Source organism: Peromyscus eremicus, chromosome 5 (assembly GCF_949786415.1).
Source record: "Peromyscus eremicus chromosome 5, PerEre_H2_v1, whole genome shotgun sequence".
Lineage (NCBI taxonomy): Eukaryota > Metazoa > Chordata > Mammalia > Rodentia > Cricetidae > Peromyscus > Peromyscus eremicus.
Genome location: NC_081420.1, coordinates 97,296,909 through 97,319,493, shown reverse-complemented (window position 1 = coordinate 97,319,493; position 22,585 = coordinate 97,296,909). Strand labels below are relative to the sequence as shown.

Genomic DNA, 22,585 nt, shown 5'->3' with positions numbered 1-22,585 from the left:
TCTGAAGACTCCCAGAAGAGCTGTAAGAAACCTCCTTGTCCCAGGCTGTCATCTAAAGAGACCCATGTGCTCTGGCGAAGGGACTGGAATCAGATCTCCAGAGTCCCAGGACCCGAGTCTCAGGCCAGGCCTCCTCAGGCTCCCACTCTCCATAGCTCTTTATCTTGGGTGTCGCCAAAGCCCGAGGTATGGTAGAAATCTAGACGCACTCCAGGCCCCCAATACCATCCCTCGCCTGGAAGCCGTCAGCACAGGATCTCAGTGAGGTCAAGTTGCAACTCTCACTTCACCGACATGTTTCAGTGTGGCTCCCACTGACCCATCTCATGTCTTCCCCTGCCTCCTTTCCCTTGCCCGGCTTGGGAGTCCACCAGAACTCGTCATCCTAACCCAAACTCACCCAGTGTTAGTCCTCACTGCCCCAGTTCCTTGCTCTTGGTCTCTGCTGATCAGCTGCTATGCATTCTTTAGCATAGAGCTTTCCTCAAGACCAAAGGACAGGATCATGGTCCTCACTTTCTACATACAAGCTACATGCCTATTTCAAAAGAAGAAGAGCCCCTACCTACCTTGGGTTCCCAGCCCTATGACCAGCCACCCTCCTCAGTTTGTTGACTGAGAAAACAAATGCATTTCTCTACCTGTCTCTGTTGTTTATTCTGGTACCTTCCCCAAAGCTTTGACGATAAAAGGCTAACTAGTAGATGTTTACTTGTGTCGACTCATGCCAACCGTGCACAGGTGTTCACATTTCCATGTCACAGATAAGGCACCCGAGTATGTGTAGTGATGGCCCATGGCCTCCCAGATGTAGCAAGTGGTGCAAACTGCAGTGAGATCCATCCAGCTTAACTGGCTGCAGAGCCAAGGCTCACTGTGCTGCACCTCATGTATGCACGAAAGCAGCTGTGATGTGGGGACCAGATGAGGCACTACAGACTTGCTGGGATTTCTCACTGCTCTGAGATCACGTGGGCCTGTGCTGCAGAAGGTGGCTGAAATGGTGCTATGGTTTGAATGAGATGTCTGTCCACCATAAGTCTTGGGCATTTGAATACTTGATCCTCAGTTGGTGGGAATATTAGGAACGATTAGGAGGTGTGATCTCAGTGGAGGAAGTATGTCACTAGGGGTGGGCTCTAAAGTTTCTAGTTAGTGAGTTCTCGGTCTCCTGCTAGCGGATCTAGATTTGAGCTCCCAGCTGCTGCTCAAGCCGCCTACCACCATTCCTTTGTCCCACCATTATAAATTCTAATATCCTAGGAACATAAGCCCAGTTAAATTCATAACTTCAACTTACAAGTTGCTTTGGTCACGGTATTTTACCACAATAGAATTACCACAAACAATAGAAAAGTAACTAATACAGAAGTGAAGGATAACATTCCTGAGCTGAAGTGGAGGGAGGCCAGACCCTGACAACCAATTCTTCTGGCCTCAGGACAGACAAGAGTTCAATTAAAAAAATAAGTCCTCTGTCAGCCACCAAGCCTGTTCAGAGGGCTGGGAAGAACGTGCCCTTCCCAGACCTTCTCATCCTGCTCAGCTTGGTAATGGCTCAGGGGACAGTCCCAGGCAGGAAGAGCCCTTTGGATGCTTCTGGAACATGAGATATACTAGACATACATACTACCTCTGTCTCCCAATTCCCCCCAAGAAACTTTCTAACCTCTGTTTTACATTCAAATCAAGGTACAACAACATTACTAGGTGAGAATTCAAGATCAGCCAGCTATGTGCATACAAACCAAGCTATTAAACACTATGCGACATTGCTCCCAATTCTTTCCTGAAAAATCCCCTGAGAGCAAAAGTCCCCACTCACCCTATCATAGCATCAAGGGACCAGAAATGAATAACTATGTCCGGTAATTCCTGTGAGGGAGCTAACCCATGTGCACCATGAGCAGCATCACAAAAATGTCCTTGCCCTTTGCCCCAAGTATTCATTCTGGGTGGAGAATGAGCTCTGGGGAGAGGGGAAAAAAGAACAGTGACACCAAAAAGGCCAGAAAGAAGCTAATTCCACAGTCCTTCATGGAAGCTGAGTCCCCAAACCATCTAGCTCCAAACCATCTAGAAACAACTGAGCTTCACAGAGTGAAGGCTCTGTGACGTAGGCGTGCTACTGTGGCAAACACCACATCGATCTTTAAAATGACGGGTAGACCAGGCATAGAGACAGACACAGGCAGAGTTTGAAGCTAGCCTGGTCTACATAGTGAGTTCTAGGACAGCCAGGGCTACACAGTAAGACCCTGTCTAAATTTAAAAAAAAAAAAAAAGGCAAAATGTGAGACTAGAACATTTATTATAACTTCAGGAGCCCTGTGCTCACGTCCATGGTGCAATGTCACGGCCGAGAACCATCTTATGCGTCATTCCTTAGTCACTGCCCACCCTTCTTCGAGATGGGGTCTCCCACTGGCTTGGAACGAGCAGAGCAGGCTAGACTGCCCAGCCAGTAAGCCCCACGCTCCACCTGTCCCCACCTCCCTGGCACTGGGGTTACAAACACGCCACCATGCCCAGTGCTTCTTCACAGGGCTCTAGGGAAAGAACCCAGCTCTTCAGTGCCTGCAAGCACTTTCCTGACTGAGCTCTCTCTCCAGCCCCATGTTTTCCTTTCATTTAAAGATTTTCTTTTCTCTCTCTCTCTCTTTTTTTTTTTTTTTGAGGCTGGTCTTGAACTTGCTAAGTAGCCAAGGATGACTAATTCTCCCACCTCTACTTCCCACATGCTGGGATTACAGGTGTGTGTCACCTGTAATCTCAATTAATTTTTGACTGTGAGGTTCATACAAGTAATAATTCATGCAGACAGCACATTAAAGTGTACAGACAGACCTAAGGCAATTTGCAATTCCCAGGAAGCCAAAACCAATTCAGAATGTGGGTTTGTCCACTGACAAAACTCAGACAGGAACACAGGGAAGTTAATCTCATAGCTACGTGGCTGTTTTTCTCCAGCAAGGCTGTTAAAGCAAAGGCTAAAAACTGAAACCCCATAGCAGATAGTTCACACCATTTCAGAGCTTCTTAGGCAGCGCCCTCTTCATCAACTCTGGCTCAAGCCTCTGACTTGAAAGAGAGTGAAGCAGCAGTTAAATTGGTGAGGAAAAGGCATCCATCGGGGACTGGGAGAGAGCAGCCATGTGAAAGCAAGCCCCAAATGCTGTTTACCTGCTCACCTGCCAGGATGTGGGCTTCTGTGGATCGCCGGGAGCTTTAAGCTGCTCAGGGCCTGGAGCAGGTGCCTTGGAGCTGTGGCAGTAAATGCCATGTGGGAGAGGCTGTGATGGCCCCTCAGCCTACAATCCAGTCTTCCCGTCAGAGGGTGGGGAACACAAGCTACAGCAGCTCAGACTTGATTCTAGAACGGGAGCCAGCAAGGGCTGGGTGGGGCGGGGCCATGTGGCCTCAGCCTGTCTTGGAGTGTGGAGTAGGAGGAAGCCTCAAACACAGCCAAGGCAAGGGGACAGTCTTGAGGGTGAGCATGGGGGTGTCTTTAGAATCCAAGCCCTAGTTTTTATGTATATTGGACTGGTTTTTAGGGACAGTTCCTGGTCCTCTCCAGAATACTTGGACTCAGATAAGATTCTCTCATTATAAAACAGAATATAGCTAATGGTGGCTAGGTGAGTTTGTTGGGGCCTCAATTGCTGAGGAGCTAGTCAACCCATCTACAGACAGGAACCTGAGCTCAGGATGGTGTGTTTACCCAAGAATCCACAGTTGGTTATTGAGGTCTAACCACAAAGCTGGAGACAGCCCTCGGGGAAACCTCTGGAGTCCCTGAGCCACACCTGCAGGCAGCCACTTTTGCTCACCTGGCAATGGTGACTAGGCTGAGTGGCCCTATGTGGCAGGGACAGCACCTCTTTCTTTGCTAACTTTTTTTTTTTGTTTTTGTTTTTGTTTTTTTTTTTTGTTGTTGTTGTTTTTCGTTTTTCGAGACAGGGTTTCTCTGTGTGCTTTGCGCCTTTCCTGGAACTCGCTTTGGAGACCAGGCTGGCCTTGAACTCACAAAGATCCGCCTGCCTCTGCCTCCCGAGTGCTGGGATTAAAGGTGTGCGCCACCACCGCCCGGCCCTTTGCTAACTTTCTATAACCAACTTTTTCTTTTTAAAAATAGGATCTCAGTGTAGCCCAGGCTAGCTTCAAACTTGCTATGTAACTCAAGCTGGTTAGTTTTGCTTTGGAGTGCTATGATTATAGGTGTGTGCCACACTTCCCTCATTTTATGACTATTTGGAAGTTAGGGATGGTTATCCCCATCTCTCAAAGGATCCTTCAGTTCCTCCACCACTGGACATCACAATGGTGGTGGTGCTGCTGAGTTGCAAGCATCAAGTTATCAACAAGGGAGGGAGGTAGCCATGCTTTCCTCAACATGAACACAGAATCTCTCAGTAAGGGCCACTCAATTAACATCTGACTCCACAAAGCTTAGTCTGGGAATGCTGGCCTAGACGGACACAAGGGTTTGCCCTATTCTAAATGCTAATGAGTAGTGTTGTTCAAGAAATGCTTTCTTAATTAGATTGAGAAAACTGGACAATATGCCCACACTGGAATGTACCCAGCTACTTCCCCACCCCCACACGCCCCTTGCAGTGGCTACACCCTGCAGGCCCTGCACAAAAGCCCTGCCAAGGCCTTCTGTCAGGCAGAAGAGGTCCTCTCTTGAGCCTCTTGAACTGATGTGGTACCCTTTTCTCCGAGTGTCCCATTTCTAGGATCCAGGACCACCCTCAGGACTCAGCACTCCAGAGCCACATTCAAGTTAGTGGATCCCACTGTCCAATGCTTTCCCAAGGATTTCTCTGCCACATGGTCTCTAGCAGGTGTTTCTCAAGGATTCACAGGTAAAGTTGGCTTTCTCTAGTTACAGCATCTCTGATAGCATCAGTCCCTGAAGCCTAGAGCAAATATAGTACTTGTCTTTATTCCCATGTCCTGATTACACACGTTACTATGGACTTTCAAAAGGAGCCTATGAAATTCTTCCTAGCCCTTATCAAAAGCAACTCTTGGCCTGGCAAAATGGTTCAGCCAGTAAAGACACCTGCTGCCAAGCCTGACAATCTAAGTTTGATTCAAAGGTCCTACATGATAGAGAATTGACTACCAGTTGTCCTTTAATGCACACACCTACACATATTATGCATATGCCTATATATGCCCACAAAACAAAGACCAACAAATAAAACCTCTTATTCCAACATTTTTGCTCATAGAAAGGGCTAAGTCTGCTAGGTGAGTCTGTGGTTTGCAAACATGATATCCAGGAAGGGGCCAGAAACAGGGAGGCTACCTTTGGATTCTGACTGTACGATAGAGCTGAACTGAAGACGGTCCTTCAGCAAGCTCAAAGTGAATGCTCATCTGCCTCTTTTCTAAAACTGTAACTTCCAAATTCAACTAGTATTTGCTGTTTTCCTTTGAACAAGCACCAATCACAGCTAGTGAGGTCTAGGTCTGATCACTTACACCAGACTCACAAATACTCAAAAGCGAGGTTCTTGACTGGATACCAGGAGTCTATACAGAGAAGTCCAATGTCCGAATGGGTTAAGAGTCATGACAGGTCTCCTTATTGGCTGCCTAACCTGCCTCAGCAGGACTTCCTGATTTTTCCTACAAGTTGGGAAATCAGACATGGCCCCTAATTTTCTTCTGAGACTCAACATTTCATTACTCTGCTCACTGTCCTCAGTGGGAGACTACACGTTAATCAACATTCTCCTCTAACCTGGGGACAGAACAGACCCAGAATAGACCTGGTGCTCATTACTCTCAGTGGCCAACATTTCCAGTGCCGGCTTTTCAAGCTTTCCAACAAACAGCTCTGGCTTGTGCTGGTTCAAACTGACAACCAGTTAATATTGTTGTTTTCAGTTCACTATAACTCATGTCCCCAAATAAAAAAACAGTCAAGTTTAAGTGTTCAGAGTCACACTAGCGATCTGCTCTCCAACAGTATTTTTTGGACAAACTTTCATGAGGCTAATAAAATAAGACACGTGTACAGTATTTCATATGTAAATGAACAAATGGATGACTCATGCAAACATGGCATTTCTACTCCGAACAGAAAACAGGATTAAGGAATTAACAGATCCTGAAAGCTGGGTAGATGAAAAAAAACCTCAGTATTTCCAGCTCTCAAGAAAGGCTGGGAGCTGGGAACTGGGAGCACCCAGCATCCTGGACACCAGCCCTCTCCCTGTGAGGCAGGGAACCCAGAGTACATTCCCAGCTCTAGCAGCTGTCCTGCAAGCAATACACTTACACAAACTAAAAAGAGCAACATTCCAGGCACAGTCCAATTTGAACCCCCTCCCCACAGGAATGCTATTCTTGGCAAGAGATCTTCCAAAGGAAGCAACATCTGCAAAGCCCCTGCCCTGCGAGGTCAGGAGAAAGCTGAGGCAGCTGAGCAGCTGTGCACCCGCTCTTAGATCCAAGTAGCAGGGGATTTACAGAGGGTAAGAGTAAACCTACCTCCTTTTCTCAATTCCCCACAGCCCCTGCCAGGCCTAACAGGGTTTAGGTAGTTTGCTATTTACCTACTTGCTCAACCCCCTAGAGCCGTGGCGGTACCCTTAAACAAACAATTCAGCTTCACCTATTTGCTACAAACTTGTTAAAGTTTTGTTTTAAACAGAGGTGTTTTGTTGTTTTTCTCTGTGTAGCCCTGGCTGTCCTCGAACTCAGGGATTCATCTGCCTCTGCCTCCCAAGTGCTTGGATTAAAGGTGTGCACCACCACCACCCGACAAAACTTAATTTTTTAACGCCTGAGTCAGAATGGTATACTGCAAAGCTGGGAACCGCTCCATGCCTGCAATCCAGCAGGAACAGGCCAGCTTCAGTCACCTACTGAGTTCTGAGGCAGCCAGCACTAGAGACCCCATCTAATAAAATAAAGTTATGGGTAACCACTCCCAGTTGTGATTCTTACTGGATGAGAGATGCAGAAAGTTTAGTCAACTTAGGTGGCTGAGCAGAGAAATTCAACTTTTCTTTTATTATGCACCAAGACCAGCAGAGAGTTTGAGTATCCCCAGGTTCAATGTGCTTCAGAGCTGCCTTAAAGATTAAGGCTTCCCGTAATCTTTAAGCTGGCCAGGAAGAGGAACTTCTAATTATGGCTTGAACAGTTCTGAAATTAGGCCACTTCTGGCCAAAAGAATGGCAGTCCTTCCTTACATACCCACTCAAGGCAAATCTGCAACCCGGCCAAGATGTGTGCTGCAGACATTCTCTTCCAGGTCATCCATGTGTCTCTATGCAGGGCTCACATGACTATCCCCAGGGGTAGGTTAGTATGTGGGTACATCTGTGATTAGTGACTCCTACTCACCAGACTTAAAATCTCAGGAGCCACTTAAGCAAGCACTGTGAAATCAGACTCCTCATCTGGGGATCATGTATGTCAAATTTAATATTTTAAGAGCCCAGAGTAGCAAAGATCTGAGGGGAAGGGACAGCATCCATTTTCAATATCCAAGAGGAAGAGGGGTTATGTTCACATGGTTGATGAGCTCATGCTTTATCTCCACAACAAAGAATCAAGTCAGGCTTAAGAAACCACCAGAACCAAGATGTCCACATAGGTACCTAGAAGTAACATTTAGTTACTGTTCAACTTGGGTTCAAACTTTTCTCCTGAATTCTCACCCCCAGAAAAAGACACACTGATGCTGGCCACCTTGAAAACTAGTTTTATATATCCAGGAGGGTTCAGAGGCAGAACGGAGTCACACTGCAACCAGCATGGCTGCACCTTCGCTTGCCTCCCTCCACCTCACAAACAACATTGTATAAAACTGTATTTACAGGAAAACAATGAGAATTAAAGAGTGTGTACAAAAGTGACAAGAGTCAGAATGTAGGGATGGCTTTGGGAATAAGGAATACTGTGTTCCACACTGAAGCACAGGGCGGCCACACATTACGTTCGAGGAGCAGACCTCAGTGCCAATTGTAGGGAGAACCAGCCGTTCCAAAGGAAGAGTTGAGGGTGCAGAGCTATCGGCTTTAACATTGCAGTCTTAATTACCACACCACCTTTCTCCTGCCATGTGGCAGAAGCCAGACAAAGTGACGGGAACAAAAGAGGGACTGTCTGGCAAGCCCTCCATAAAGATGGGCTCAGAAAGCATAACGTGTCCGAATATCCTCAAGCTTCTTGGACACTTCAGGTGGGGTTCGGTCCAGCTCTTCAGACACATTCTTCTGCTTGTTGGGCTCCATGGAGTTGAACTGCTCACAAAGGTCTCCATCAATCACATTCTAAGACATGGAAGAGTCAGAGGAGGACCAAGTTAAGATGTCCAAAGAAAAAGGCACATACTATGAAAATACTCAAGACGACCCCCAAGTAGCCATCGTTTAGACTGGTAAAACCCAGTGCAGCTTTGTCTCTGGCTATGGTCTGTCTTTTAGGAAGAAGGTTTATCACCAACCACATGCCCTTCCTCAACCCATTCCACTATACTCTTCCACTAAGGGCTAGTGACCTTTTTTTCTTAAAAAAAAAAAAAAAAAAAAGGCGTTGGAGATTAAATCCAGGGACATGTGCATGCTAAGCAAATATTCCATCATTGAGTAAAACCTAACTCTATTTTTTTTAAGGATAGGTTATATAAAATTCCCAGATTAGTCCAAACTAATTAATGACCCTACCTCAGTCTTCCAAGTGCTGGGATTATAGGATGAACCCCTACACTGAGCTAGAACTATCTGATTTTTAAGAAATAGAGGCCAATAGAAAAGACCAATGAATGGGTTTAGGATTCCTTTTCCAACTTACCTTAACAGGGAAATAATAAGAACGAAAGCTGAGGTGGTCCCGTCCACAAAGAGGGGGATGCTCAGATCGCAGGTGCATCTCAACATGCTGGAAGAAGTCATGGTCCTAATGAAGAAACAGAAACTATCTCTGAGAAAGTGATTTCAACTGCTGGACTATGCTTTCCAAAACAAAGTACAGACAAGTCACTGAGCTTTCAAGAGCCAGGGTCTCACTATACAGGCCAGTCTGGCCTTCAACTTGAAATCCTCGAGTCCATAATCTTACTGAGTGTTGGGATTATGTGCTACCATGCCCAATTCCAAGCCACTGATTCTTGCCAGGCAAACATGTCCCATAGGACATTGATCTCAGTCTATCATTCCTAGTTCGTAGACTGCTGCTTTGAAGCTTTGGGCCTAGAAAATAACCCACATCATGGCATAAAAGCCCTTCCTCAAATAACTTAAGATTCTGTTTTCTAGGCACATTAACTGTTACCTTATACAATTTTCAGAACACTACTAATTATAAGTAAAGGCTTACTATCCTAGGCAGATTCAACACCAAGAAACAATCTGAGGAAGAACAGGTAAGGGCAATGTGGGAACTCAACCTCGTGAGATGTGAAAGGGACCAGGATGCCGATTCCTCCAGATAAAGTGGTATAGACAAGTGATTCTGAGCCTCCAGGGATCAGTGTGGTCTTCTGCAATGACAGCACCGTTTCACCCACATGGTAGTTCATGATGACCTCTGCCTGCAAATGAAAAACAGTTTGGTAACTTTGTCCCCCAATTCTGTTCAGTATTCCTAAGAGCCTCCAGGCACATCACACACCTCTCCCCTTGTAGTGATCGAGATGGAACCCTGGGCCTCATGCATGAATGTCAGGTAGGCACTCTACCAACTGAGCCACACCCTAGCACCATTTGCCAGCTTTTAAAATCCAAAACTTATGGAAATCTAAAGAAACTTTAAAATTTTTTCATCATTTAAGCATTGTGTTCCAAAAGCATGCAGGGTTTTGGTTATTTCTAATAATCAATTACTACCTAAAAACCATTTTACACAAGCACACTAGTACATGTGTGCCTGTAACCTCAGCATTCAGGTGGCTAAGGCCTGGGTTATACAGCACGTTTCATGGTAACTGGACACTGGGATTCTTTCTTAAAAAAAAAAAAGAAACCACAGAAAATCACTAAAACTACCACCATTCTAGGTTTAAACATCCTTTTTTTTCAAGACAGGCCCTCAATGACCCAGAATTCACAATCCTGCCTTAGTAACTAACCTAGGTACTAGAATAAACAGAACTGTTTTTTATCAATCAAGATGTTCAATAAAGACATACATGCTAGGGCTAAAGAAATGGCTCAGTGGTTAAGAGCATGCACTGCACTTCCTGAGGATTGGAGTTCAATTCCCAGCACCCAGCACATCAGGATTCTCACAAATGCCTCTAACTACAGTTCCATGGGGATCTGACTCTTCTGGCCTCCACAGCCACCTGCATTCATGTGCACATACCTATAACACACACACATACACACACAATTGAAACTAATAAAAATGAATCTTAAGTAGAATAATTTGTTTATAAAGATGGAATGGGTGCTATAATCGCAACATCCATGCATTACAGGTGAAGGAGCACAGAAAGGTATTGGGTTTGCTTCTCTCTTGGGTCCTTTCTGCAAGCTTACCTTCTGTGAGGCCCCATTGAGCAAGCCACGGTCCCACAGGGCTTTGTTTCCAGTGGGATCTTCATCGACCTCATCGTTGGTGTTAGGTGGAAGCCTCACCTATGGAGAAGTGAGACAAACTTAGACTGGGTCCTGTGCAAGCTTACCTGGCTCACCAAGCGTTATGTTTGCCCTGGGTCTTAGCAAGCAACCTACAGAGGCTCAAGCCTGCCTTCTGCTACTTAAGCAATGAGAGACCACAGAGAACAAGCCACAAACAAGGGTTTAACACTGCTAAGAGCAAGAACAGACCACAAAGTGTGGGAGAAATCAAGCTGGCTGAAAACCACATATGAAAAGTTGGGTAAAAAGTAAAAATTAAATTTAGCTCAAACTAAACTCAACTTTATTTATTTATGAGACAAGGTCTCACTATGCGGGCCGTGGCTGGCCTCAAAACCTTAGGGATCTGCCTGCCTATGCCTCTTGCTTGATCCAAGGTGTGTGCCACTGCACCTTGCTTGAATTCATCATTATTGAGCCATGTCCTAAGGAGAGGATGAAAGTGAACCAGAGCATAAGGGTTTCCCAGAGAGGCAGGACAGCCTGAACAAAAGATTTTCTTAAGGTTTGGACCTGAACAGGACTGAATTTTATTCCCATACTTAACTTTCCGTATTAGAGAATATAACCTTTGCACCTTTGTTTAACCATACCACAAACTGAGCCAGCTTTCACACATGTCATGGTCACCAAAAGAACCAATACCAACTCACCACACAAATGTTGCCAAACTTGTCTGCCCCAGCCACAGTATCATAGTCGAGAAGGCTGGCAGTGGTGACCCATCTGGGGTAGGTGTCATCAGCAAAGATAATGAGCTGGTTCTCATTACGCTTGTAGCGAACCCAGATGAAACTTTCTTGGACATCAGACACAATTACTCTGTGCCCAATAGTCTGGATCCCAGATATGTAATTGGCAATATGCTAGGAAATACAAAAACAAAGATAGCAATTAGTATAATCCTTGAATTTAGAATCTATAATCCAAAACCTAAAAGTCCAGCTTTCTTCGACTACAATACACAGTCTGCATACATCCAATAGCAGCCTATAGTAAGTACCCAGAAGTGAGAAAGATATTTTTGGGGTGGTGATGGAAATAGGGTCCTGGGGTTTAAGCACAGGCCCATATGCATGTTGGGCATGTGCTCTACCACTCAGTTACACGCCCTATCAGTCCTTGTTTGGTTTTAGAAATGTTTAACTGTGTTTGTGCACGTGCATATGCACATGTGGAGGTCAGAGGGTGACTGTCAGTTCTATGTTAGTCCCAGGAATCCAACACAACTTGCCAAGCTTAGTGGCAAGTGCCTTAACCAGCTGATCCATTTTTTGAGATCCACGTAGCTCAGGCTGGCCTTGAACTTACGGTTCTTGTGACTCAGCTTCCCAAGTGCTTGGTTAACAGTAATTCACCATAACATCCAGCAGAAGGTTTTTTTTTTTTTAAATAGTAGAAATATGTTTAACTCTCCTAGTTAAATTCCTTATAATAAAGGACAGTAAGCTTGTATAAGGAGTCAAGAAATGAGATCATCTGCTTTTTTTCAAGACACTTCTAATAAAATAATGATTTTAAGAATTGGTGCCACGCCTTTAATCCCAGCACTCGGGAGGCAGAGGCAGGCGGATCTCTGTGAGTTCCAGGCCAGCCTGGGCTACAGAGTGAGTTCCAGGACAGGCTCCAAAGCTACACAGAGAAATCCTGTCTCGCAAAACCAAAACCAAAACAAAAAAAAAAAAAAAAAAAAAAAAAAAAGAATCGGTGCCATCATCCTGTCCCCCAACAGTGCATTTACCTTATTCTCACACTTTCGAAGTAACTTCTTTTTCCCCAGATCATAGACTCGTAAAAGCTTCCCCACACCAATCAATACCCTCCCCTGGAACGGGGCAATAGCAGCAGGGACCTCTTCCACTGGAGTCTATGAAAGGAAAAAGAATGTCATGGCAGTTCAGAAAAAACACACAGCCAACTACACCCTCACTTGATCCTTGACACAACTATTTCTCTAAGCGTCAATCAAGCAGACAGCAAACGACACTGACTTTGCTCACTATACAAATAAACTGCACATGCAGCGGTTAGTCCCCATGAAACAGCGCATTTGAGTAAAGAGATACCACACAATACACTTCACCCAGCAAAGTTAAGGCATTCCCACTGCCTTGTGAGTGCTCCTCAGAGTGGCCTGTACTAGTTTACCAACACCATGAACTAACAGTGAAGTCTTACCATTAGAGAAGCAGCTGAGGTTTGTGGAGGGACGAGAAAGGAATGCTACTGAAAAGTGACATCTTAGTTTTAAGACAGAGATGTTTAACACAAAGGAGTGTGGTATTTTATATTCCCTAGAGGAAGCAGTTAGATTCAGGTACTGTAGTATAGAAGATAGAACATAAAATACTACTTAATTAGATCACAGTAAAATATAAATAATAAAAATTTACATTTTAGAGTACATACTTCAGTGGTATTTAATGTATTCACACTGCACAGTTATCACCAACATCATGTACAGAATGTTTATTGTTCTCCCAAACTGAAACTGTTCTATTAAAGAATAACTTTCTGGAACCTGGTAATTCTTTAGCTGATTGATGAATTCTGGACATGACTTGCTTGCTGCCTGCTTATTATTATTATTAACTTATTAGTAACACAGTAAACAAGGGGCCAATTCACTGTGTGTCTCTTATCATTGTGGGTGGTGAGAACCCAGGCTTCCTGTGCCAGGCACAGGAATATCACTCAAGCATAAAAGTTCTAGTATGTTCCACATGCTGCCCAAAGATGAATTATAGTTAACAAGTTACTGTTCAAAAGACCCAACTCAGCCTGGCATGGTAGTGTAATCGCAGCACTCAGAAGGCAGAAAGGTAGGAAGATCTTTATGAGGTTAAGTCTACATAGTGAGATGTCTCAAAACAACAAAAAAAACCCAAACCCCCCAACAAACCAAAGACCTGACCCAAAAGTTTAGCACAAAATGGGAGGATCCAGTAAGACAAAAGATTCAAGAGAATCAAAAGCTGGTTCTTGGCCAGGCGGCGGCGGTGACACACACCTTTAATCCCAGCATTCGGAGGCAGAGGCAGGTGGATCTCTGTGAGTTTGAGGCCAGCCTGGGCTACACAGTGAATCCCTGTCTCAAACAAATAAACAAACAAACAAACAAACAAGGCTGGTTCTTACCTTGTGTAAAAACTCCAGCTTTTCCCCATTGTTCACAAGTTTGTATGTATATACAAAGCCTCCTGCCACAGAGCGAGGGCTCAATATCAAGTCCTTGGCCACGCCCACAAGCACATACCAGTCTTCACCAGTGTTGGAGAACCTACACACTGCCACACTACAAAAAGACAAAGGGAAAGCCAAGTATTAGTCAAAATCCCAAGAACTTCGATCACATCACCAACCCCTAGACTGACATCACATCCTTACCTGAAGGCTGCCTCATTCTGTTCCAGCTGGACAAGGTCTAGTGTATTCCCCTGGATAGGGTTCATCACCCTAATCACAGAGGCCCACTGCCCATTGCCAGCCTTGGGAGCTCCAAAAATAGATTCAGGGAGGTTTTCATTGAGGAATGCTGCTGCCATTTCGGCAGCCAGCTCCCGCTCATCCTCTCCTGCTGCCTCCACCATTTCCTAAATCCAAAAAGCAAGAAGAGGTTAAAAATGAGTAGTGAAAAAAAAAAAAAAAAAAAAAAAATCTGTCATCTAAAACCAAGATCCCCAAACAGAGAGTTAAAGAAGAGCCTTGAGACAGCTCTACTGGTAGAGGCACTTGTGGCTTACAACCTGAGTTAGATTCCTGGCTTCTACAAAAGGTGCAGAATACTATAGTCATATCTGCACTCTACCACTCAATACACAATTAAAAAAAAAATTCAAGGAAAAATGCACACATAAAGCATTTCTGAAAACTCAGAAATGAAAACCTGGTTTCCATAGAACTTCTTGCTTTCCCTGGCCAAGACTAGTTATCTCCTTTCTTTTAAACTAGATATGGTTTCCACACGCCTGGTCTAGTTGGCAAACAATTTCTAGATGCTGTAGGGGAAATCTGAGATTTGTGCTGTCTGGGCTCAAACCCAGGCATCATAAAACACAACATATTCTGGAGGCTCAAGAACTAGGAAGCAGTTCCACAGGAGGAACTAAAGTCTGAAGACAATTATAGACATTTTAAATTTCAACTTTCCCAAACAATTTCATAGGCAGGCCTTTTAAAACTGCACCTCTAGGGGTCAGAGTAATTGATCACCTCTGCCATCTGCTGCTTTCTCTGAGCTTTTGTAGCCTCAGTGTAGGCATTGTGGTCTGTCTCGATAATGATGAGGTTGTTACTCTCGGGGTGGATGACAAATTTCCTGGGTGTGTACTGCAGTGGAAAGGCTACTTGATTGAAGACAGCACCAAGCTTCTCCAACGCCAGAATCCTACAGTCAGACAAAGGGGTAAAAACAGCAACTCATGAGATGAACCATGACCAGCCACAGCAAACACAATTGTTGACAACAATGACTTTAGGCCACATGAGACAACAGCTCTCTAAGCTTAAAAAGGCTATACAGAAGACAAGATCAGAAAGATTGTTCTCTTCGGCAACACACTCCTACTTTTCACTGCAATTTTGTTTTCACCACTGAAAATACATTAACATTGTAAAAAATTTTATCATTCCATAGTTAATACAATAGTATAAACTTCAGGGGCCACAGAGAAGATTCAGCTGTTAAAGTGTTTGTATGGAACCATGAGGACCTGAATTATGCACCCCCAAGCCCACGTAAAAACAGGGCACAGCAGTACATGCCTATAATCCCTGTGCTAAGGAAAGAGACAGGAGGATAACTAGGGCTTGAGAGCAGCCAGTTTAGCCAACTGGCAAACTCGTTTCAGCAAGAGAGCCTGTCTCAAAAATATAAGGTGGAGAGTGTTTGCCCCTTATGAATCTGTGAGAGTGGGGACTAAAGTCTCATGTGATAGCCAACTTTATTCAGAGCATCAGACAATTCATACTGAGGGTTAAGAAGAGTCATAGGAGTAAGGTGTTCAATCACAAGGACAAGCCATACGTGGCAAAAACATGTTTTTCCAAAGAGGCATATGGAACAACAGCTGAACAAGTTTTTGACACATGTGGTCTGTCCTTGTGATTGAGTACCTTATTTATCATGTTTCATAAAATAAGATGGATGTTCTTCTGAACAAGAAACATCCCAGCTTTTGGAAATCCTTGACAATGCAAGAACCGACAAGCACCAAGACCTACACATTCTTTCCAGTAAGACACAGACATATACCTAAGTGGATGATAATATACATGAAATGTATATCCCAAATAAAATTCTGGAAGCTAGAAAGAGGTACGGTGCCAACTATAAATTAAACTTCAAGTCTGAGAAAGGCTTACAAATTAGAAACAAAGATCCTAGTCTTACAGGATACAGCACAAAGAAAATGACTGGCAAGTTTAATTATCTAAAATGGCAAATGAAACATGTTGCCCTAGTAACATAGCCAAAAATGCATTCTACAGGTTTATTTACACAGACTGATACATTCAGCAGGATTTTCACTGTCTGTTAAAAACAAAACATCAGTGACAAGAGATGGCTCTAGAAGGTTAAGATTCTTTTTTTTTTTTTTTGGTTTTTCCAGACAGGGTTTTCTCTATGTAGTTTTGGTGCCTGTCCTGGATCTTGCTCTGTAGACGAGGCTGGCTCTGCCTCCCAGTGCTGGAATTAAAGGCGAGTGCCAAAGCTGCCCGGCCAAGATTCCTTTTTATAAATTTATTTTTATTTTATGTGCATTGGTGTTTTGCCTGTATATGTCTATATGAGGGTGTCGAGTCCCCTGGAACTGGAGTTATAGATAGTTGTGAGCAGCCACATGCTGGGAATTGAATCCAGGGCTTCTGGTAGAGCAGCCAGTGCTCTTAACTGCTGAGCTATTTCTACAGTGCCTAGGCTAAGGTTCTTGCTGTATAAGCCTGACAAACCTGGGTTCAATCCCTAAAAACCATGAAAAGGGGACGGGGAGAGAAATGACTCCCAATTCCAAAGGGCTGCCCTCTGACCTCCATGTGTGCTGTGTAGTACATTCCATTCTCTCACACACACCACACAGACCTAAAAAAAAATGATGAATAAAAATAAATTTAAAATAAAAATCAGGCTGGTGAGAAGGCTTAGCACTTTAAGGTGCTTGCCAAAAACCACATAAGGGTAGAAGAAAAAGAGGACTTCACAAAGATGCCTATTGACCTCTGCAAGGCTCACCCTCACAATGATCGCAAAACAAAACAAAAACATTAAAGAAAAAAAAAAAAAAGACTAGATAAATGAACTATGGTACATCTATCAAACAGAACTTCATAATACTGAGTAATTTCCAAGACATATTACTAAATGAGAAAAGCTAAAGCAATATACATAGCATGCTTACTATGTGACCAGGAGGAGAAAGAATATAGGCTATACACGGACTCAAATATATTAAGATACACAATGAACTAACATAGATGGCCACTTAAGAGAGTACTTACATGCTTAGAAAAAAAACCTCTATTTTAAAATGATATATACACACACACAAAAGAAAAACCTTGAAAATATGTTCAACATCATTAGATAGTAGGGAAATAACAGTCTTTTAAAACCATTACACACCTATTAAGGTAACTAGAACCAAAGACATAGCAGGAGTGTGAAACAGTAATTCTATCTTCTTGGCTTCTGTGAACTTTGAAAGGCAGTCTGGTAGCTATTCAAAGTTAAATAATGAGTGGAATTACCATGTTACTAGCAATTCTACTTTTTCCTTTGATACATCACCATGCCTGGCTGGCCTTGAACTTCATATGCCTGAGGATGACCTTGAATTTCTGATCTCTTACCCTCACAGGTAGAACTGGGATTAGAGGTAACATGAGCTAACACACACAGTTTAATTTCACTCTTTCAAAACTCTTTTTCAGCTGGGCAGTGGTGGCACAAGCCTTTAATCCCAGCACTTGGGATGCAGAGGCAGGCTATCTTTGGGTTCCAGAACAGCCTACTCTACAGAGCTAGTTCCAGGATAGACAGGTCTACACAGAGAATCCCTGTCTGGAAAAACTAACAAATTAATTAAATAAAATTAAGATGTAATTGTGTAGATAAAAATACAGTAAGAAAAAATTAAGAGATTTGACATTTGATACTTGCTCTAAAACTAATCCAGTGACAGGACCATTTCACCAGGAAACAGAAATCTTAAAGTACAAGATTACATTGTTGTGCCGGGCAGTGGTGGCGCACGCCTTTAATCCCAGCACTTGAGAGGCAGAGCCAGGTGGATCTCTGTGAGTTTGAGGCCAGCCTGGACTACAGAGTGAGTTCCAGGACAGGCTCCAAAGCTACACAGAGAAGCCCTGTCTCAAAAAAAAAAAAAAAAAAAAAAAAAAAGATTCTATTGTTGTAAGTGTTAAAACTTGGCTCCAAAAAAGTCTAAACAGAAGCTAAATGCCAAGCACTTAAACTTGGCTCACAGGTTCTGAAATCCTGAGCCAAATAAATTTCAACTGCAACACCCTCTCCTGGTAAAGAGGTGGTTCTTAGCCATCGCTGTACAAACTCCTCCAACTCCCACAGAACCACAGGCTGGCAGAAAGGCTTCCTGCTGGGCTCCAGACATAAGGATTTTCTCACCTCAAGGTGTTGGTGGAGATGGCAACAATGCCTTCAGGACACTGCTCAGAGGCGAAGCCTGATGCAAACTCCAGGGTTTCGTAAGATAGAGGGGTGAGATGGAAACGGGACTGGTAAGAGTAGCTCAACCACGAGCGACTGGACATGGCCAAAACCTGGAGAGGAAAGAGCTCTAATCATATTGGGAAAAGCTCAAACACAGATTGATCAAACACATAACCCTGACTCTGGTCTCTAATTTTAGAAACCCACAAAGCTGCTTTAAGCAAAGGGAGCCCAAAGAAGAGACAGCATAAGGCTTATTGTATAGAAAAACAAAAACATCTAGCTACATCAATCATGACTCTCTAGAGTATAAATGAGAGATTCTATTACAAGACTAGATGGCTGTAGAGTTAAAGAATGTAACATTTGAGAATTAGCACAGCAGCCAGCAATGTCAATTCTACTACAAAGACAAGGCCCCCTTTCCTATTAGGTAGGGAGTCATAGTATTAACTATAATCCTGCCTTAAACAGGTTTCCAGCTTTTCCTATCCCTGATAGCCCAATCTAAAGAAAAGAACCAATACTGAAACTTCCTATAACCTTATAATGTCACAGTGCCATGCCGTGGACTACCCTTTAGAAAACTCTAAAGAACCCAGGACAGCCAGGCAGTGGTGGGGCACGCCTGTAATCTCAGCACTCAGGGAGGCAGAGCCAGGCGGATCTCTGAGTTCCAGGCCAGCTTGGTCTACAGAGTGAGATCCAGGACAGGCACCAAAACTACACAGAGAAACCCTGTCTCGAAAAACCAAAAAAACAAACAAACAATCTATAAAGTGAATTAGTCAGAAAGTCACAGCGGCACCAATATCCAAACGTCTTATTACTTACAGCCTCCTGGCCTTGCATCCGGACTCGGAAGAGTTTCACAGGACGGGACCCCAGATATCTAGTTCGAGTGTCAGACAGGTCACCAGTGACAGGGTCTAGGACAGTTCTCAGTAGCACACCATTCTAATTGAAAAGATATGAATAGGTAAAGCTTACTCATGATGGAAACTTTTTTTTTTTTAAGATTTGTTTATTTATTATGTATACAGTGTTCTGTCTGCATGTATCCCTGCAGGCCAGAAGAGGGCACCAGATCTCATTACAGATGGTTGTGAGCCACCTTGTGGTTGCTGGGAATTGAACTCAGGACCTCTGGGAGAGCAGTCACTGCTCTTAACGCCTGAGCCATATCTCCAGCTCCGATGGAAACTTTTTAACTATAAGATTTTCCCTTGGCTACTTTAACAGATGACAGAAACAACATAAAATTACAACACCCTAACAATCAACAATTCATTCATTCTCTTAGTTACTAAGCATCTAAGTAAAAACCATTTCTCACTATATATACATGTATGTGCATCCTGTACATTAAAACAAACTCATTTGTTAAATTCTTAGAAATTTAAAAACAGACCCACAGCTAAAACCCAAGATCTACTGACTATGGTATCTCTTAAGTATCATTTCACCACAAAGGAACAAGGTTCTTAGGGATGATCGATTCAAGGCTAAAACAAGAATATTTATGATGCAAACAGAACCTAACTGTGCAAGAAGGTAGCAATATAGTGGGGTCAAATACACTATCTTCAAGGGGAACCTCTATCAAAAATGAAGCAAACAAACAAAAATTAAAGAAAAGACAGTAGTTTAATGGGTCCCCCCACCAAAAAAAGAAAGAAAAAGAAAAAAACAACAAGAAAAACCACTCACAACCAACAAAATTCCTACTTTATCAGACTCAACTAGGATGACTGTTATGGCCCTAACTTCTTATCTGTAAAATTAGTGACTAAAGTAGGGGTGGTGGTGGGAGAGCCTTTATCCTTTTCCTGTACAAAGGATGTTTAGAGCAAAGGAATAAATCTCATTTTGTCTTACAGAGACTTGATTTCAAACATTTCCAGACACCATGTACTTCCTAATGGGATGCAACAGAGTGAACAGCAGCACTTTAACTACTCTTTCCCTTACCCCAATAGTTAAGAATCAAAGTCATCAACTTCTACGGTCTGCACTAACCATAACTTTTCAGGAGGAAATTACAACATGCACAAAATATCAGATATTCAGTAACTGTTACTAATCTTGGTGGATATGACAATACTAGTTCCTTAAAGCAAAACACATTACTAAGTATAGGTGGTATGGTGACATTTTGTGTATGATCTAACAAATAAAGCTTGCCTAAGATCAGAGGGCAAAGCCAGCCATTAGCCATACAGGCAAGGCAGTGCTGGCACACACATTTAATCCCAGCACTAGGGAAGCAGAGACAGGAAGTAATATGGCTGGACAAGAAAGGAGCTCAGTCCTTTCAGGTGAGGAGTTGGTCAGGTGAGAGGTGGCTGTGGCTTGTTCCTTTCTTTCTGATCTTTCATCATTTACCCCGATATCTGGCTCCAGGTTTTTAAGACCAATTAGGATTTGTGCTACAAGGTGGAATGATTTATTGTTTTAGATTTACTTTCAAATACTCTAAGTAAAAGGGGGATGAAGGCCCATTGTATCAGTTTAATCTGTGTCTTATGCCTGAGCATTTCTAAAGGAGAAACTACCATTTAAACTTGTAATGGCATCTCTATGTAAATACTGACTAAGGAAATTAGAAGGACATATGAGCGCATTACTATCTTACGCTAGGTTCTTGTTTTCCAGAGTGCAATGACAAGCTCAACTGCCTTGACCACAGGACATCCAGGGCTTCACTAAAGCTAAGATAGTCAATTATAGCTGTGAGGTATTCATTTCAAAAGGCAGGAATACCGTAGAACTACCGATGACTACTGAGGACTCTCCAAAGCATCAATCACAACACATTTTTACCAGATAGGAAGATTCTTTGTGAATACGATTTCCAGGCCAGGCTCACACGTTCTAAGTACTAAGAAAAGCGAATCTATGACAGCACTATAAAGCTACTTTCATAAAGTGGCTATCTGGAACCATGGGCAAAGAAAAATGTATGTACTGGACAAAGGAAGAGGTGATGGCTACAGAAGGCCTGACACCAAGATGAGCCCCAGGACCTCTTACCTGCAGTCCAATGTTCAAGTACAGGAAGCCAATAGAGCCCCTCTCACCCAGCTCATCTTGTTTCTCGGTCCCACCCATTTCCACAATACACAGAGACTCAGGCTGGGCGGGGAGAGCCTGCATACTCAGAGGCTGCAAACAGTCCTGTGGAAAGGAGAAAAACAAAAAAGAGCCGTAAGAGAATCAATTTTGGAAAAGAACATACCCACAGATTGTTAGGACTGAAGTAGGAACTTTCTCGAGGGCAAAAGAAAACCCCAAAAGTAAACTGAGGCAGTAGAGGGTCATTAAACCTAAATTTCAGAATAAGCTTAGGGAACTTATTTTTTGTCAAAGGGGATAATGGTCAAAGTAAGCAAACAGTATCTTCCTGAAAATAATAATAAGGCTGGAGAAATGGTTCCAGTAGTTAAAAGAATTTGTTGCTCTCACAGAGGACCCAAGCTCCCAGGATCCACAGGGTGGCTCAAAACTATCCATTTCAGGGGATCGGACACCTTCTGGTGCATATACAGACATGCAAGCAAAACACAAGTAATACAGATGAAATAGAAAATATACCACAAAAGTAATTCAATGTCCTTATGCCAAAGAAATATTTAGTAGTTTCAAATCAACATCCTTAAACTACAAGTGAGGACTCCTGAGGTTGCTATGAGAATAAAAGGCAGCAGCAGTTTAGAGCTTGCAAACTGTGCCTGAGAGATCAGACTATTGGACCTCTAGAAACACAAAAAATAAGGAGAGAGAGAGGAGGGAAAGACAACACGTACAAATGTAGGGATCCGAGTACTTAGTCCCCACCCACAAAACCGAGGGTACCACTCACTGATGGGTCAAGGGAGATGATTCTGACAGTGTTGTCCACCAGCCCCACAGCCAGGAATCGAGATCGCTGTTCTCCTGGGGGCACATTGGCCAGACTCATGCACACCACGTCTGCTGACATCTCTTTCCGCTCTGTGTACTCATTCAACTGTCCTGACTATAAGGAAGGAAAACAAAATAGGTCTATGTGCTATAATCCACCCTAAAACTCTGGGCCTAGGAAAGGAAGATGGGTTAAGGGTTAAGGATTTTTTTTTTTTTGGTCTCCTCTTACCCACCATTTTGCTTTTGAAACAGGGTTTCATGCAGCTTATAGTAGCTATGTAGACAAGGATGAGCTTGAACTTTAGACCCTGCTGCCTCCACTGAGCACTGGGATTACAAAGGGTTCTAACACACCCAGTTTATTCCAGTGCTGGCGAGCTAC

At 43.4% G+C, this 22,585-nt stretch overlaps 2 protein-coding genes across 2 annotated transcripts in view; both read right to left on the bottom strand.

Annotated features, from left to right (window-relative positions):
- Il34 (interleukin 34) overlaps positions 1-3,355 on the bottom strand; it is a 55,892-nt gene extending 52,537 nt beyond the window's left edge. The window contains exon 1 of the mRNA XM_059264005.1: positions 3,192-3,355. The gene's annotated coding sequence lies outside the window, so the exon portion shown is untranslated. The remainder of the gene's footprint in view (positions 1-3,191) is intronic.
- Positions 3,356-7,713: 4,358 nt separating this feature from the next.
- Positions 7,714-22,585, bottom strand: part of Sf3b3 (splicing factor 3b subunit 3) — a 39,512-nt gene continuing 24,640 nt past the window's right edge. Inside the window, exons 14-26 of the mRNA XM_059263999.1 lie at positions 22,160-22,315; positions 21,331-21,474; positions 19,132-19,254; positions 18,253-18,407; positions 14,823-14,997; positions 13,998-14,203; positions 13,749-13,905; positions 12,352-12,477; positions 11,264-11,476; positions 10,509-10,607; positions 9,416-9,559; positions 8,821-8,925; positions 7,714-8,300 (exon numbers count right to left, since the gene is read on the bottom strand). Of these exons, the coding sequence (XP_059119982.1) occupies positions 8,160-8,300; positions 8,821-8,925; positions 9,416-9,559; positions 10,509-10,607; positions 11,264-11,476; positions 12,352-12,477; positions 13,749-13,905; positions 13,998-14,203; positions 14,823-14,997; positions 18,253-18,407; positions 19,132-19,254; positions 21,331-21,474; positions 22,160-22,315 (1,944 nt within the window). The 3' untranslated portion in view covers positions 7,714-8,159. The remainder of the gene's footprint in view (positions 8,301-8,820; positions 8,926-9,415; positions 9,560-10,508; positions 10,608-11,263; positions 11,477-12,351; positions 12,478-13,748; positions 13,906-13,997; positions 14,204-14,822; positions 14,998-18,252; positions 18,408-19,131; positions 19,255-21,330; positions 21,475-22,159; positions 22,316-22,585) is intronic.